Source organism: Arachis hypogaea, chromosome 3 (assembly GCF_003086295.3).
Source record: "Arachis hypogaea cultivar Tifrunner chromosome 3, arahy.Tifrunner.gnm2.J5K5, whole genome shotgun sequence".
Lineage (NCBI taxonomy): Eukaryota > Viridiplantae > Streptophyta > Magnoliopsida > Fabales > Fabaceae > Arachis > Arachis hypogaea.
In genome coordinates, this window is record NC_092038.1 from 37,879,073 (window position 1) to 37,897,101 (window position 18,029).

The window sequence follows — 18,029 nt, forward strand, 5'->3', positions numbered from 1 at the left end:
ATTACTACTAATTTATATATATAACTATAATAACTAGGGAAGGATATTTTGATAAAATAAATTAAAAAATATATTATTTTAATTTTATAAGAATTGATTATATATTTTATAAATAAAAAGAAAATATCTTGTAAATAAATGTCATTTTCTCGTAAGAAAACAAACATAACTTATAAGTCATCACATCAAATAACTAACACGTACACTTGACTTGACCACAATTAGTGCTCCGAATCAAAAGATTAATCCTCTTTTGGTGATGGTACCTCTCACTCCATGCATAAAGATATATGGGATTATTGACGGTATCGGCGGTCACTTTTCACTTTTAGCAAGCGATAATCTGCTATGAATCTGATGGTATCAGATTACATGTGATTATGTGAATGCTGGTGCCGTTCAATTTCAATCCTTATAACTCTCTGGGTCCTACACTTTTACCAACCTTTCATGATTTGCCTAGCTTACTTGATGATTTTTAATTTCTCATATACACATACATACATATAGTAATAGGAAAATATTTGAGGTTGACTTTTGAAGCGAGTGTTAGAGTCAAAGTCTTTTTACATGGTAGGATACGCATTCTAGGTAGCTAATTTTCTTGGCTATTTCCTCCGACATTCCAAGAACCTGCTTCTACTATTTCACAATAATTCTGACCGGTATATATAGAAATATACTCAAACTCTCTCTTTCAGTACTCATCCACAAATACACCTTGCTTCATCTATTCTCTTCCGTTCCAATATTTTTCCCCGCATACATCACTGCAATCTGTCTCTAATTCTCTCCAGTATATTTATATATATTCCCGGTGTTGAGAAGAAATAATAATAATAATCGTCATCAATGGCGGCTAAACGGTTGTTTGATGATTCTGATAGAGATGCAGAAGAGGCAAGCGACAAACGCATGAGACCGAATAGGCCTTCTCTTGCTTCGTATGTTTATTTATTTATTTATTAGATTGAATTGAATAACATGTTTGATGAAGTGAAGTTAATTAATAATTAGTAATTGTTAATTGTTGGCACAGGATAATAGGGGAAGCAGTAAGGGTGAAAAACATGCAGAACCTGTTGTCAGGGTTGGAACCTTTGCTAAGAAAAGTGGTAAATGAAGAGGTGGAAAGAGTCATAATAAGACACCGTCATGGAAGTAACTACACGCGCTCTCCTTCACTGAGAATTGAAGCGGCATCATCATCATCATCGGAGCAACCACCCAAGTTGCAACTCATGTTCACAAACGAACTTTCCCTGCCCATATTCACCTCAAGCAGAATACTCGACGCACAAGGGAACCCCATGCAAGTGATTCTTGTTGACAAAACCAACAATGATCAAATGGTTCGAACAAGCCTTCCCTATCCCATAAAGCTAGAGCTGGTTGTTCTTGATGGTGATTTTCCCGGCGAAGAATCGTGGTGGAGCAGCGAGCAGTTTAACAGGCATATAGTGAAGGAGAGAACAGGGAAGAGGCCCTTGCTTAGCGGAGAATTGAACCTCACCATGAGGGATGGCATTGCACCCATGAATGGGGAGATTGAGTTTACCGATAACTCTAGCTGGATCCGTAGCAGAAAGTTCAGAGTTGCTGTCAGGGTTGCTCCCAACCAACAAGGTGCTATCAGAATTCGTGAAGGCATCACTCAAGCCTTCATAGTTAAGGATCACCGTGGTGAATGTGAGTTCTTGCTCCATCCTCTTTCTATTTCCCTTCTCAAAAAGAATTTGTTTGCTAATATAATTCTTGTGTTAGTGTACAAAAAGCATCACCCACCAATGTTGGAGGACCAAGTGTGGCGCCTAGAAAAGATCGGGAAAGACGGAGCTTTCCACAAAAAACTCTCAGCGGAGGGGATTAATACAGTCCAAGAATTCCTCAAGTTATCCGTTGTGGATCCTCAAATGCTTAGGAAGGTATAACAATATTCATTATTGTCAAATTAATATTTACATGGATGAATTAATGAGTATTATTATGTGTACGATCAGATATTAGGGATTGGGATGTCGGAGAAAATGTGGGAAGCGACAATAAAGCATGCAAAGACATGTAAAATGGGCAACAAAGTGTATATGTACAGTCATGCTACTTATACCATCTATCTGAGTCCTATATGCCAGTTGATTAGAGCTGATATCAATGGCCAAATCCTGCAAGGCCGAGACCTAAACACCTACAATAGGGTATGCATATCTATCTAATTAATTAATTATATATCATCAAGCAAGTGTTTTAATTTATTCTTGGACTTTGATTTGATCCTATAATTCGCCTGCAGGGGTATTTAGAGAAAATGGTGAGCGAAGCATATAGCAGATGGAACGAGTTGGAGGAAATTGATCAAGCCGTTTTGAATGATAACGTTGCTTTGTTAACACAAGGTATGTTGATGACCTGGCATTTTACAATTAGATAAGTCTTTCATGGATTCAAACTGATTTAATCAATGTATATGACTGAAATAGGAGGGGAGCAATTTGCAAACAACCATGAAGCAGCAGCAGCTACACTTGAATATGATGAAAGCAAGTATTTTGGCTATGTGCCAAGCAGTAGCCATAGCCATAATAATGAGTTGCCAGACTGGGAACTGAATGCCATGGCTTACGGCTTCTCAAAGACTGGAGCTTCAACTTCTGATTCTGATTGGCCCAATTGATATTTGACTTTGGACCCCTACCTACTGTATATATGCAACTTCTTTAGCAATTCAGTAGTAGCCAGTAAGAAGTTTTGAAACCCATAAAAAAACTAGTGTCTAGGTTTAGTTCGTTGGACTAGCTTGGGTGGTTCAACACTTCAACCTGCCTTTATTGGGCCAGTGTTGCACTCCCTCTCTAACCCAAGCCCAAGCAAAAGGATAAACTGACTTGTGTCCAGCATCAGTGATAGTCTAAGTCTAAGTTTTGACTCTTGATTATGAACCAGTATTTAATTTGTCATGTTGCAATTGTCCTTGTTCCTGATCTTTTTAATGACATTGCTTATTAACATTTAAACCCATAACAGATATAGTTAAGATTATTTTCAATTGAGGATTTTTAGAGTATTATTTTTGATATTTTTAAGAAGTGAATTGATTTAAAATTAAAATTTATATTAAAATTGATTTATAAAATAAAATCGGTATAATTTTAGAGATATAATATCATCTTAATGAAAAATTAATAAAATTTTGTCATTCGTTCGATTATATTGATAAAATAATTATAAATAATATAAAATTTTAACTGAATTAAGATTAAATATTAGAAGAATAAATTTTATTTTTAATTTTAAATTATTATTTATGACATATATTAGTACAAATATTATTATAGAATCTAAAATAAAAATTGAAATCAGAATTAATATTAAAAATGCTCTAAGATTTTTAAATTTTGATTTTGAGATCCAGGAGTATTTTAAAATTGAGAAAAACTCTGCGTACAAGCGATTAGGGCTTGTAAGTATTACAAGTCAATTAAACTCTAACCCCCAAAATTCGCTGCAAGTGCTACATCCCTTACACGCGCTACATCCCTTCTTCTTCTCCCTCTTTTTCGATCGTTCTTTTCTCCTCCTTTCTCACTGGTTTGTTCTTCGTCGTTGACGTTAGTTCCTCCACATACTGTTACGGCACGTTTTCATTGCACGTTCTTCTTCTTTTTGCTGCACGTTCTTCTTCCTCTTCCTCTTCTTCTTCTTCTTCTTTTCTTTTGTTTCTTGCCTTCTCTTTCTCCTTCTTCATTTACGTGCTTTTCTCTCTGTTTTCTTTTTTCGTTATTCTCAATTTCTATTGTTTTTTGACATCAAGCTCTGAAATCGTTTTTGAAGAAAAAGAAGTAGCAGAAGATGAGAAGGAGAAAGAGAAAGAGTTCTGAATTATGCATGATTTTGGGTGTGGTGAATTCCTGTAACCGTTTGGGTGTATTTCTGTAATCTCTTGGGTGTATTTTATGTAATCGTTTGGGTGTATTTCTGTAATCTCTTGGGTGTATTTTATGTAATCGTTTGGGTGTATTTCTGTAATGCTTGCCATTTTTTCTGAAATGAAAAATACACCCATAGATATCAGTAAGATACACCCATAGATATGAGTCAGATACACCCATAGATATCAGTTAGATATCACTCAAATACACCCAAATGATTACAGAAATACATCCAAAGGATTACAGAAAATACACCCAAATGGTTACAAGAATTCACCCAAACGATTATAGGAATACACCCAAAGGGTTACAGAAAATACACCCAAAGGATTTAAGAAAATACACCCAAAATTTGTTGAAGTACATCTTATGCATAATTCAGAACTCTTTCTCTTTCTCCTCCTCATCTTCTGCTGCTTCTTCTTCTTCAAAAATGATTTTACCATGAAAAATCGAAAAAAAAACGAGAAAACAGAGAGAAAAGACGTAAATGAAGAAGAAGAAGAAAAAGAGGAAAACGAGGAAGAAGAACGTGCAGAAACGAAAGAAAAGGAGAAGAAGAAGAGTAAGAGGAAGAAGAACGTGCAGCAAGAAGAAGAAGAAGAATTTCAGAAACCATGAAAATCGAAAAAAACGAAGAAGAAGAAGAAGAAGAAGAGGAAGAGGAAGAGGAAGAGGAAGAGGAAGAAGAAGAAGACGAAGACGAAGACGAAGATGAAGACGAAGAAGAAGAAGAAGAGAAGAAGAAGAAGAAGAAGAAGAAGAAGACGAAGAGGAACCGTTTGAGTGGGGCGCGTGTAGTTACGTTCCATTCAAAATGAGTTAATGCACGTGTTAATGAAGTTTGGGCTGATAACTTGTAAAACTTGTACGGCCTTTTTACTTGTATGTGTAGCAGGCCCCTTTAAAATTAACTTCAATGTATACCAAAACAGAAAAAATAAATTGTCTTAAAACAAATTAAATCTAATCTAATAAGATTATAACATAAAATGCGAGACATGGACGCAGTTCAATATGTGAAGTGGCACTAAGAGAAAGATTTTAAATATCTAATACCTATTCATTAACACTTTGTTTGGATACAAGATAAAAAAAAATGTGAGGAAAGAAAATGAAAAAAAATAGAGAAAAAAATAAAAAATTGATTTTTTTTATATTGTTTGAATGAAGAGAAAATGAATGAAAAAAAAGTAGAAAATATTTTTTATTTGAATAAAAGAAAAAGTAAAAAGAGAAAAAATTATAACCAAATAAAATTACATTAATACCCTTATTTATATTATATATAAATTATAATATATTAAAGTATTTAAATTATTTTTTTAATAAAAAAAGTGATCTAATTGTATTTTAAAATTTTAATGTATTATCATTGTTAACAATAATATTTTTTAAATTGATCCTTTTTTATTTTCAATTAAATGTTATAAATTTTGTTTTGCATTTTAACAGTGGGCGTAGTAGTAATTTTACCTTTATTTTGAAACTTTATTTTGAAACTTTCGGTGGTTTTTTTGCAGGTTTGGAAAGAAAACTTAGATGTGGACCTCACACTATTGTTTTCCTTTTCCATCCATTTTCTATGCTCATCCAATCAAAGAAAAACTTCATTTTTCATCAATTTTCCTTCCTTACATTTTCTTTTCTTCTCATTTCTATTGATCCAAACATAGTGTAAACAAGGATTTTAGTAATAGAATTCCTACTCGTCTTCAACGAGAGTAATTCACATTGAAAGTTCATATAGTGATCTTTTTTCTCATGATAATATATGCTCTTTTTTTTCCAATTTTTTTCCCATCCTCTTTGTTTTGCTCTTCTTTCGATATCTTCATTAATTTTTATTTAATTCTATCTTCTCTCTTCTAACGTCTTTTTTTTTTGGAAAAGTATATGAAATCAAGAGGTTACCAGCAAAAAACTAAACAAAATAACATTAATTTATATTAATAATTAATTTTAAAATTTTTTAAATTCAAAATTTAAAAAATTTAAATTTGATTAAGTAAACCTAATTAAAACCTATAAAAACTTTTCTCTTCTCTCTCACATTAACCTACATACCTCCAACAATTACACATACAGACCTCTCTCTCTCACCGTCAGGCCCTCTCTGCCTCCCCAACGTAACCCACTCCTCTTCTATCACCGACATCTGGCTCGTCGGATTTGCCACCGTCGACAAGAACCGCTTCCCTTTCGTGAACCAGATGTGTTATCAGAGCCGCCGTTGCAGTTGGAGTTGAACTTGAGCTCAATCCCTAAGGCGGGGGCGATTTTAAGGGTGGGAGAACAGCCGAAGAAGCCATGGAGGCGGTGGCGGGTGTGGAGGGAGGAGGCGACGGAGGAAGAATTCCTTACAACCAGCGCGTCTCTTGGTGTCACCATTCCGGCCTCACTATGGTCTAGAACAAGGGGTTAGTTAGTTACACCAATTTCTAGTTCTAGATTTCTAGGTGTTTGTGATAATTCCCAAAGTTGAAAATTGAAGTATATATGTTTTTGCTTTTGAAGGTGGACTTGGTTGAAGGGTACTATGATGCAGGTGATCATGTGAAGTTTGGATTGCCAATGGCTTTCACAGTAGTCGCACAGTAGCAGCATCATCAGCATGTTGCTTTCTGCGTTTTAGAATATTAGGTGCCGTTTTGATGATTAAAAAGACTGCAAACTACACAATTACAGAAATATAAAAAAATATTCATTTAATATGAAAAAAACATCCTAATACTTAACAAAAGAAATATCCAGTTATATTTTAATAAAAATAATTAAATATCTATAAAATTTAAAAAAATATGAAATTCTTAAAAAAATAGAGACATTCACATTTGTAATACAAAAAAATTCAAAAAATATATAAAAGAACATCTATTTAGTATGAAAAAGAAATATTCAGATACTTAACAGAAGAAACATTCATATATATTAACTCGTAGAGATTTTAGATTCATCCAAAGATATTTGGCTGGTTTTTGGCTAATACCCTTTTGGTTCCCTAACATTGTTCTTTTTCTATTTGTTCTAATGATCCAATCACACTCTTCATTTATCGTCATTACTGCATTGTATATTGATATATTTTTTTGTTCAAACACAAGATTCTGTTTAGAGGTGTATATGGTTTGACTCGATCCGAAAATTCGGTCTAATTTCAAATATTTTAAGAATTACTTTGGTGTAATTTCACCGAGTCGAGAGTCGGACAAGAATCTCAAAAATAGATTCAGTCATTATTTTAAATTGAGTTCGGATCAAGGCAAATCCAACTTCACCCGGTTCATGTGTACCCTAAGAAAACTAAAAAAGATATATATATATATATATATATATATATATATATATATGTTTTAAATTAATTTTAATATTATGTTATATTAATTATAAATTTATTGTTTTATTTTTAATCACACTTCTTGAATTAAAAAATAAATAAAAAAGCATATAAATTAGAATTTATGAACAAATTCAAATTTGAATATAGATATCAACTTTTCAGTAACAAATTTCTTCTTTATAAATAAGTGTATCATAAATTAAGTTTCTTTATATATAAAATAAGTTTCGTTATAAATTATTGTTAAAATTTTAAAGATCCAATTTAAATCCAGTATAATTGTGGCTCGAAAATATTTAGGTTTTATCGGGTTTAAGATTAAATTATGGTCTAAAAAATAGACCCATAATATATATTTAGAATTAAGTCCGAATCAGAACAAATTCAGTTTTACTCGACCTATAAACACTCTAATTTTGCTTTTTTTTTTGTCTTTATTCATCTTTTAAACTATTACAAGCATGCAGATATAGATACCGCTATTGGTCATTTTATTATGCTGAAACAAATTTTTATTTATCTAATTTATATAATTTCGATTAATACAGCAATATGTATCCTTTTATATATACACATTCATCCTATATCCTTAAGGCACACCCAGTTTTTGTCCTTTCTACCCTTTCATCTCCCCCCCCCCCCCCCCCCACACATCTCATTTATTTATTAGTCCTGTTAGAGTATCAGTTATTTCGTCGAATATTATGATTAGCCGATCTCAAATACCATTCTTGTAGCTTGAGTTTAACTTTGATATGATTTATACTTCTATCTATTATTTTTCATATTTCTTTGTTTTTGTATCATCCATTACATTGTACTGAATTTTTCATGGTCTAATTTTATTAACTCCATTTTATTTCAGAATATGAGTGAGATACCTACATTGTTTTTAAGAACGTAAAAAGATGAGTTATTGAACACTATATAACATTTCTGAGTATATCAACCTTTGTCTCAAATGAATATATGTTTAATTTATATCCCCTTAAAATATGCAAACATCCCTGGTTGCAACTTGTAGGCAGCAGTAAAATTTCTCCATCTAAAACCAAACTTAAATTTAATTAGTTTGTCTACCATAATTATTAAAAACTTAAAGAAGAATCTTCTATTAGTGAAAAGTCGAGACCAATTATAATACGAGAATGTTAAATATGAACATACGTATGTTATATAGTTATATGACAACTACTTAACCTAATATAAACAACATCGTATACTTAATTAGGTCACACTATAAAAAAATAAAAAACTATCACAAAATAGATCTACTAATAGAATGACCAAAAGAGCACAAATTCATAAAGTATATAAAAAAATTATCCATCCACTTGTATAAAATTTGAAAAACGAATTTACTCTTATATAAAACTAAATTTAAATATAACTAAAACATACAATGCCTTTTTATCTCAACATGGATCTCAAATAGAAAGATTGATAAAACCTTAAAAATATAAACAACTCTTTAGTTATCATGTTTAGATGAGAGCACAGGATTATCCTATGTTGTTACAATCACGTAGGTTTTTTCAACAATTTTTAGTTAATGCATACACAATGATAAAAGCTGATAGACTTAATTTTCTCGGATTCAACCAAAGCAAGTTAAGAGTTAAAAATTATAAAATTTTATTCTATTTTTTCACTAAAATAGTTGTTAAATCTGGTAGTTGTTGACTTGTTACTATTGTATTTGATTTTAGAGTTGTTAAACTGAAGAGAATTTGAGTTAGAAACTTAGAATTGTTATTAAATCTGGTTAATATTACTGTTGTATTTGATTTTAGTGTTGTTGAACTTGAGAAAATTTGAGTTAAAAACTTAGAATTGCTATTGAACACTTGAACTTGAACTTGAGAAAATTTGAGTTAAAATTGTTATTAAATCTGATTAATCTTTAGAGTTTAGAGTTGTTGCTGAACCTGAGATAATATTTTTGTTGCTGGATAAGTGAATAACGTTTGAGTTGAATATTTTGTTGGATAACTTGAAATAATTTTTTTTATTGTTGGATAATGTTTGAGTTAAATATTTGAATTTTATTGTTGAATAACGTTGAATTGAATACTTTGATAGTTGTTGCTGTGTTGTTTAAAAATTCACTTAGGTAAATAAATTGGTTGCTGAAGATATTGATGCTAAATTTAAAACCATTCCTTAGACTTAATTTACCAACTGTGTTTTTTATCATCATTTAAATTGAGAACATATTTTATATTAGGGCAATTTACGTTTTTAAATTGTTTCAACTCCAAATTTACGCAAATGCATTGTTTCAAAAATGGTTACGCAATTACGTTGTTTCACTATATTATATAAACCGCTACTGGCAGTAGCGGTTTATAGATGCACAGAAACCGCTAGAGCCAGCAGCGGATTCTGCTAAAAAAAATGCATTATAGAAACCGCGGCAGCCCATTGCGGTTTATGCTTGAGAGAAGATGGTCATAAACCGCTGCTGCCAGCAGCGGTTTATGTGAGTGGGGATGTGTGCGTAAACCGCTAGAGGCTATAGCGGTTTACGTTAAGTATGCATCACTATATAAACCGCTGAGCTAGCCGCGGATTATGCAATTGGAGGTTGGTAGAGGAAATTCTAGAGAGAGAAAATTCTAGAGAGAGGTCAGAGCAAGTTGAGAGGGGGTCCGAGGTATTTGAGCTGCGACTTCCGGCGGGATATCATGGCAGAAGACAGAAGGAGCATGTACCGACTGAACGGTGTTGCTCATGTTGCCGGTTCCATTGGTGATGAGGTTAGTTAATTATTTTGGTCTTTTTTTAGAGTTAGCAATTTTTTAGTTAGAAAAATGATATGAATGCAAGCATATACGGATTTTATAGATTAGTCCCTTTTAGTTTTGAAAATAGTATGAAGGTTAGAATATAAAGATTTTTTTTTGGAATTTTATAGTTTAAGGTTTGTAATACTTTTATAATTGTGGGTGTTATCTAATAAGTTAAGTTTGTTGTCATTTGTGCTATTGTAGTAAATATTTTACAAATTAATTTCGTTAGTTTATTGACTACTTATTTATAGGTTTTAGGGATTAATTTGTTCACCGGTCAAAAATTTGTTGACATTTTGGAGATATGTGTTATTATTAGATAAGGAATTTCGTTATGGATTGGAGAATTTAAATGTATCCTGCATTTATTGTGCTGTTTTTTGCAGCCCACTAGGTGTATATACAGTGTGAGATGGCAACAGAATATGCCCCTGCATGATAGGATCATCCCGTATTTAGAGAGGGCTGGATTGTACCATTTGGCCAGGCTAAACAGCCATTGGTTCTGGTTGGATGAGCCATTGGTTAGTGCGTTCGTTGAGAGGTGGCGTCCTGAGACGCACACGTTCCACATGCCTTTTGGAGAGTGCACAGTGCCATTGCAGGACGTGGCTTTTCAGCTTGGGTTGCCTGTCGATGGGGAGGCTGTGAGTGGTTGCCTAGGTGAGTTTGAAACATACATTGAGGGTGGTCGACCAGCCTGGGAGTGGTTTCAGGACCTATTCGGTGAGCTGCCACCACCAAATAAGGTCAAGCAGATGACGGTCCACTTTACATGGTTCCACGAGAGGTTTAGTGTGCTACCACCAGATGCGAACGAGGAGACAGTTCACATCTACGCACGTGCCTACATCATGATGCTTTTATCTACTCAGTTATTTGGGGACAAGAGTGCGAACCGGGTACATATACGGTGGTTGCCATTTGTGGCGAACCTTGATGAGATGGGGCGATATAGCTGGGGTTCGGCTGCGTTGGCTTGGTTGTACCGATGTATGTGTCGGGTAGCAAACAGAAATGTGACTAACCTTGCGGGTCCCCTCCAGTTGCTACAGAGTTGGATATTCTGGCGTTTTCCATCGTTGAGGCCGTCCGGGTTTGATTATTTCTCTTTTCCACTGGCATCCAGGTATGGTTTATGTCTTTTTCATAGGTTAAAAAAGAGTATGTTGTGTTTTTTGAGTTTGTGTCTCATTATATTTGCAATTAGGTGGTCTGCTTACTTACCTCCGAACGATGGGAAAGAACAGAGTGTCATAAGTTATAGGCTTGCATTGGATCGCATGAGCGCTCGTGATGTAAGTATTATACTTGTTATGATTAAGTTTTAGGGTTGCTCTCGAGTCGTGACTATATATATACTTGTTATGGCAACGTCTGATGTACTTTGATTTTTCAGATTATATGGGAGCCCTACTCCGCGCTTGATGTACTTGCTGTGGTCCATCTGGAGATACTCACAGAGGAGCATTCTCGCATCTGGCGAGCGGTCACTTCTTTGATATACTTTGCTGTCATCGAGTGGCATCAGGTTGATAGGGTTGTCCCACAGCTTGGTGGAGTGCAGCATATCCCCAAGGACGCTTTGAACATAGACTGGCTGCATGCTAAGGATGGAAGGGGAGGAGATAGGTGGTTCTCCCATTACTATCGGGACTGGCATTTACACTGGGGGAGCAGACTTGATGCAGTCATTTCCATTGAGCGTGTGGCTGATCCGGGTCCATCAGCAGATTACTTAGATTGGTGGTACCGCAAGGCTCATAGGTTCCTTAGCCCAGGGGCTGCATTCACGGATCCCAGGGGAACCGAGATACCTGAGGAGGCATTACAGAGAGGTTTGTCACAGGTCCCACGCAGATCACAACTTCCTCATATGCCAGATAACTGCCGTGTTGAGAGACATCGTCGTGTTGGTACTCGTGAGTCCGGTCGAGAGTGGCGATGGATATATGATATGCTGCACGAGGATGACGCAGGAGGGGAGGCTGCTGATGTGGGCGGTCACCGTGTTCGCCGGTCTAGTGGCAGACGTCGGGGTCATCAGGGTGCTACCCAGTTCGGTGGTGCAGCTAGTAGGACCACGGGGACTGAGACTGCAGGCGATACATTCACTCAGTCTTTTACACCTACGATGACTATGGATGTAGATGATCAGATGGGCAGTGCACACTTTTATTCAGATTTTGCTGCGGTGTTGAGGGATGATGCTGGACTGTCCCATGTGCAGGTTGATGCCCCTCCTTACCAGCCTTCAGCACCAGATGTAGTGTTCGATACCACAGCTTACCATCCACACATGATAGAGATGCAGCCCCAGGTCCCTGACTTTCAGGGACAATATGCAGTGGATCTTAACCAGCCCGCAGGTAGTCCTTTAGATACTTGGTTCACCATGGGAGGCACACCTCAGTCTGCGTATGGGATAGCCCCTCCTGTTGATGATGCTGTTCAGGTGGCTGGCCGACCTACTAGAGTCAGGCGTCACCCGCGATGTGGGACGGGATCTCATCTACTTGATCCTTTTGAGGATGCAGCCCGAGATGATAGGGATGATTAGTCGATTATGTTGTATGTTGTGTTTCTTGGATATGTTATTTATGAACTCATTATGTACTTTATGTTTAAATTTCACTGGTTGGTAGTTATTTATGAACTCATTATGTACTTTATGTTTAAATTTCACTAGTTGGTAGTTATTTTGACGTATTATTTACTACTGTATCGCTACTGAGTGCTTATATAACGGAACTAAACCATGATAGATAAACGAAAATGATATACAAATATCTCATATAAGATTAACTAATAAGCTTAACATAACTAAAATTTATAGCTGAAACAAAGGGATACAAAGGGATTCATTTGTAGAAACAAACACTAAATAGATAACTAAGAACATGACACGTAAATGATTACAAAAGATAGAAACCGTGAAACATCTAGATGCCGCTACTAGAACCTCGCTGAGGGCAACCCCTTCGGGTGTGACCGGGCTGCCTGCACAACCCACAACGCTTCGGTCGGCTGGTGTCAGCTTCGTCCATGGTGTTTCGGATGCGGGTGGACCGAGGTCGTCCTTCTCTTGCTCTTCTCATATTTGGGTCGGGTATAACGATCAGACCGTCATATGGGGGCCAAAGCCCCTCTGGTATACATGGTGCAAAAGACATCTGATACACCTTAAACACCTCAGACATGCTGTAAACTTCATCAACATATGTTGCCCAATCTAGCCGTGACTGCGCACAGCATGCGATGGCATGGCAACACGGGTAGTGCAGTGCCTGGAAGTTACCACAGTCACAAGTACGATCCCTTAGGGAAACCCGGTAGCAACCAAGCGAGAAATCTGCCTGTGGGGGTAGTCTCAGCCACCGTGTAATCAAGTAGATGCCTATCAAAAACAGTCACAGTGAAGCACCTCGCATCCTTCAAGTTACGCTCAATTGCCCTCATAAGTGCCTGCGAATACCTTTGACCGGATCCTAACTGTGCCTCTGCCGTCTGCCCCCGGACAACGAACAACTCAGCAAGGCGAAGATAGGTGGACTTAACCAAGGACGTGACTGGTAGATTTCTTGTGCCCTTCAAAACAGAGTTCACACACTCAGAAATGTTGGTCGTCATGTGACCATATCGTCTGCCCCATCCTTGTGCTGTGTCCACATCTCATAATCCATCCTGTTTGCCCAATCACACATGGCTGGGTTCTCTGACCTCATTATATCAAACCAATAGTCAAATTCGGCTTCCGTCTTAGCATAAGCGGTGTTAACCAGCCACCTTCTGACATCCTGCCCCTTGAAGGTAAGGGCAAAATTTGCAGCAACATGCCGAATGCAAAATGCCCTATAAGCATGCGGAGGTCGCCAACAACTATCGGGTGACTTCAGCACAGCCTTGATGCTGTTGTGTCTGTCGGAGATGACGAGAATACCTTCCTGTGGAGTAACATGTCTTCTAAGATTGGACAGAAAATATGACCAAGACTCAGCATTTTCCCCCTCCACTAGTGCAAACGCAACAGGCAAAATATTCGAATTCCCATCCTGAGCAATCGCCAACAACAACGTACCTCCATACTTACCATACAAGTGTGTCCCATCGATTCTGACGAGTGGCTTACAGTGCCGGAATGCCTCAACACATGGAGGGAATGTCCAAAACATGCGATGAAAGTAGACTCTTTCTTCATCAACCTGGTCACCCACTCTAACCGGGGAGGTCTTCAGTAAAGCAACGGAACCGTCCATGGTTAACGTGACCCCAAGGATCCAGCGGGGCAGATCCGCATATGACTCCTCCTAATCGCCGTAGATCTGTGCTACTGCCTTCTGCTTTGCCAACCACACCTTCCGATAACTTGGCTTGAAACCATATGTTGCCTCTGTTGCCTCTTGCAACACCTTAATCGATACCGACGCATCAGCTCTAACCAATGAAAAAATTCTTGCACAAATCACATGATAATCAAGCTGCCTGTGGTCGCTCGAAATCGATGTGGCCATACACGTGTGTGGTCCATTGTACCTCCTAACTTCCCATGTGCTCTTCCTTTTTCGCATGACTATCCGGATCAACCACGTGCATCCGTTACCGAACTCCTTGCATCTCCCTTGGTATTTTAGACTGTCTGACTCCATAACCCTGTACTCAACTCCACGCCGAATGCTGTAATCTTTCACGCTCAGCACAGCTTCCTCCTTACTCTAGAACGATTGGCCAATCTGAAATTCAGTCAAACCTGTCCTATCATGCATACCCTGTCCATCGAATGTTGCTTCAACATTCTGGTGTTGACCAAGGGCCTCCAAGTTCAAAGACGACAGGTGCGGAGGGTACTCTTGTGTTGCAGAACCGGAAGCTCCATGGGCTGCACCTATTGGTATATCATCTTCACTGTCCCCACCAATATCGAGTGGCTCCTCATCGGAATCATCATCACAAAGCGCATTCTCAACTCGATCCGGTCCAACCTCAAACTCAACCTCAGCACGTTCTGGCTCGGGAGGTAGAACTACCGCTGCTACCACAGGCAGTGATGTCGATGCACCGCCCCGTGTGGTCGACTGAGGACCCGGTGCTGATGCCCCAGAGCTATCCACACGATCTTCCAACTTCGCAAACATCTCAGGTATCCTCACCTCCGGAAAACTACGCCTGCAGTGAAACAAGACCTGCAGGTCTTCATCCGACCCAATCACAAAGGTCTCAAACCGCACGCCGGTTGACACAACAGTAATGAGAATCTTGTAAAACAACTTTTTAACCTGCTTCGTACCACAGGTACCGAGCTTCTGTAGTATGCTGAGCTTAATCTCTGCCAATGTACTTGAAGATCGAATAAAAATACTAACCGGTTCTCTATCTATGAATTTCACACCGTGGCGTTTGCTCTTTTGAATTTTTCCAGAGCAATGGACCAGAGTCACAAAACTATCCTCCCTAGCCATTTGTGAATAACACATTTGGCCCCTCCATGGTTTATATAGGGAACCCAATGACACAGAATACACGTAAACCGCTATGGCCACCAGCGGTTTACGCACGCATTTCAACAAACATAAACCGCTGCTGGCAGCAGCGGTTTATGAAGAACCAAAAGTCAACAGAATCCGCTGCTGGCTCTAGTGGTTTCTGTGCATCTATAAACCAGTAGCGGTTTATATAATATAGTGAAACAACGTAATTGCGTAACCTTTTTTGAAACAATGCATTTGCGTAAATTTGAGGTTGAAACAATTTAAAAACGTAAATTGCCCTTTATATTATAGAGATTATTTTATTATTTTTTAGATCATTAGTTATATTTAAAAATTAATATTAAATTATTAATGTTTGTAAAATTTTATATTTTAAATTTTAAGTTATTATTTTAATTTTATTTATATAATTTAATATTTTTTTAATTATAATTGAATTAATCAAATAAATCAATCACGCACTAATTGAACTAATAGTTAAGTGACCCGTTCTCATAACTATGAGTATATATAATAGTCTTGGTAAATCTGGCTCTCATGAAATTTCACTTTCAAGCTACACCTTGAATTTCACTTTCAGGCTACTCCTTTTACGTCCAAAAAGTCTTGAATCGTGGGTTTCATTTCAGCAATATGCCATCGCTCTTGTTTAATCAAACATGAATCTATCTATCTCTTATCTTCTCCTCCTAGAATTTTCAAATGAACACGCTTATCACTAATCACTTTAGTCTACACATACAATATATATGTTTTAGATATTTTTTATTTTTTTTACGGTATCTCCCAACTTGATATAAATAAAAAATTAATTCGTTGTGGATTAAAATTTTATTTAAAAATTTATCGTTAGTCAATTAATTATTTCGTATATAAAGTAGAATTTAAACTCTTAATACTTATTTAAATAGACTAAACCAATAAACCAAATTACTTATATACTTTAGATATTTAAATAAATAAAATTTAAACGATATAGACTAAAAAAATTTTAATAAATAAAATTTTTAATAATTTTTCTATAAAATATTATATAGTAGCCTCCCGCTTCCAAGAAAAGTCTACCCATAGTCTAAGTCCAAATTTTTTGCTTGAGTAATTTGTTGTAGAGCCTAAAAAATGGTCAGATTATGCTTCACTACATATTCTAAGAGTCTGTCATGTTTTATGACTTGTTCTGATAATAAGAATTTGAGTTTTATATGCATGACTGTTTGATGATTAACGTTGTTAGTATATCATTCTATATTTCATAGTATTAGGTCTGGCCAACTTAATACTAATGATTTATGTATATGGAAACACTAATGGATTGTCATGGACGAAATAGAAGTAATAGGTAATGTGAATTATGGGATTTGGAAGCGTAAGAAGTTATGGAGTTAGTTTCGGTTTGACGTGTAATTTTTATTCGTGCCACGCGAACTTGTGCCGTCTCTTTCTTCATTGTTTTTTTTATAATTCTTTGTTTTGAATGTTTTTCAACCATACCTATTATTTGTTTTTGTATACCTTTGTTTGCCTATGAATCCGATTGCTTACTTGACCTTTTTGAATATTCATCATTGACAATGCCTATACTTCTATTCATAGATTCTGTTTTCTTTGATTTAAGTTTGAACTTATTTTTTTATAACAATTCTTGAGGACGAAAATTTTTATAAATGGAGTAGGATGTAAGATCTCGGATTTATAAAAATTAAATAAGAAATTTATTTATAATTTATTATATTAATTGAAATTATATTTATAAGAAATTTTATATATCAATTAAGCAATTTCTTATATATAATTTAAAGTTTTAGTAATTGAATGATAATAAAAATTTTATATGCTTTAATTTCAATAATAGATTTTTAGCTCTATTTTATAATTTAAAGAAAACTAATTTGATTATCTCCAAATATTGAATTAGAATATTGAGTTAAAAATAATTTGTAAATTGATGATTAAATGATAATTGTATAAATATTACTATTGGATTCAAAATTAGTTTTCAATTACTATATTACCTTTTAATTTTATTAAAATTACTAAATTGCCCAAAATTCCCAACTTCATACACAAAATCGTAATTTCCAAATTGAATCCATTAACCCCTAGCCATCGTCTCACCACCGCCACACCCCATCTTTCTCCATATACACACGCGTAACACCATCCACACACACATAGAGATGCTGAATAAAGAAAGGGAGAAGAGAGAATGGGGAAGAGCAGGGGGAGAAAAGGGAGAACGGGACGGAAGGAAAGAGGAGGAGGGAGGAAGAGTGTCGCCGTCGCGCCACCACGCCTCGCCGTCAAACCCGTCCCGCTGCTGCCACCAATACCGACGATGAGAGAAAGAGAGATCGGGCACAGAGAGAGAGAGAGAGAGAGAGAGAGAGAGAGAGAGAGAGAGAGCTCGTGAGGGAGCTACTACTGGAGCTGTTGTTGCGCCTTCGTCGCCGTTATTCGAATTTTAGATTTGAATAACAAATTGATA

The 18,029-nt window shown here is 36.2% G+C and overlaps 2 protein-coding genes across 2 annotated transcripts; one reads left to right on the forward strand and one right to left on the reverse strand.

Annotated features, from left to right (window-relative positions):
- Positions 1-650: 650 nt before the first annotated feature.
- Positions 651-3,018, forward strand: LOC112790309 (protein SAR DEFICIENT 1). The gene is made up of 6 exons (XM_025832640.3): positions 651-944; positions 1,040-1,689; positions 1,765-1,925; positions 2,001-2,195; positions 2,291-2,393; positions 2,478-3,018. Exons 1-6 carry the CDS (start codon positions 853-855, stop codon positions 2,669-2,671), a joined length of 1,395 nt encoding a protein of 464 aa, XP_025688425.1. The 5' UTR covers positions 651-852; the 3' UTR covers positions 2,672-3,018.
- Positions 3,019-13,000: 9,982 nt separating this feature from the next.
- LOC140183435 (uncharacterized) lies at positions 13,001-13,688 on the reverse strand. The gene is made up of 2 exons (XM_072231855.1): positions 13,437-13,688; positions 13,001-13,345 (listed from the first exon to the last, which is right to left on the reverse strand). The coding sequence occupies exons 1-2, from the start codon at positions 13,686-13,688 to the stop codon at positions 13,001-13,003; spliced, it is 597 nt and encodes a 198-aa protein (XP_072087956.1).
- Positions 13,689-18,029: the final 4,341 nt, after the last annotated feature.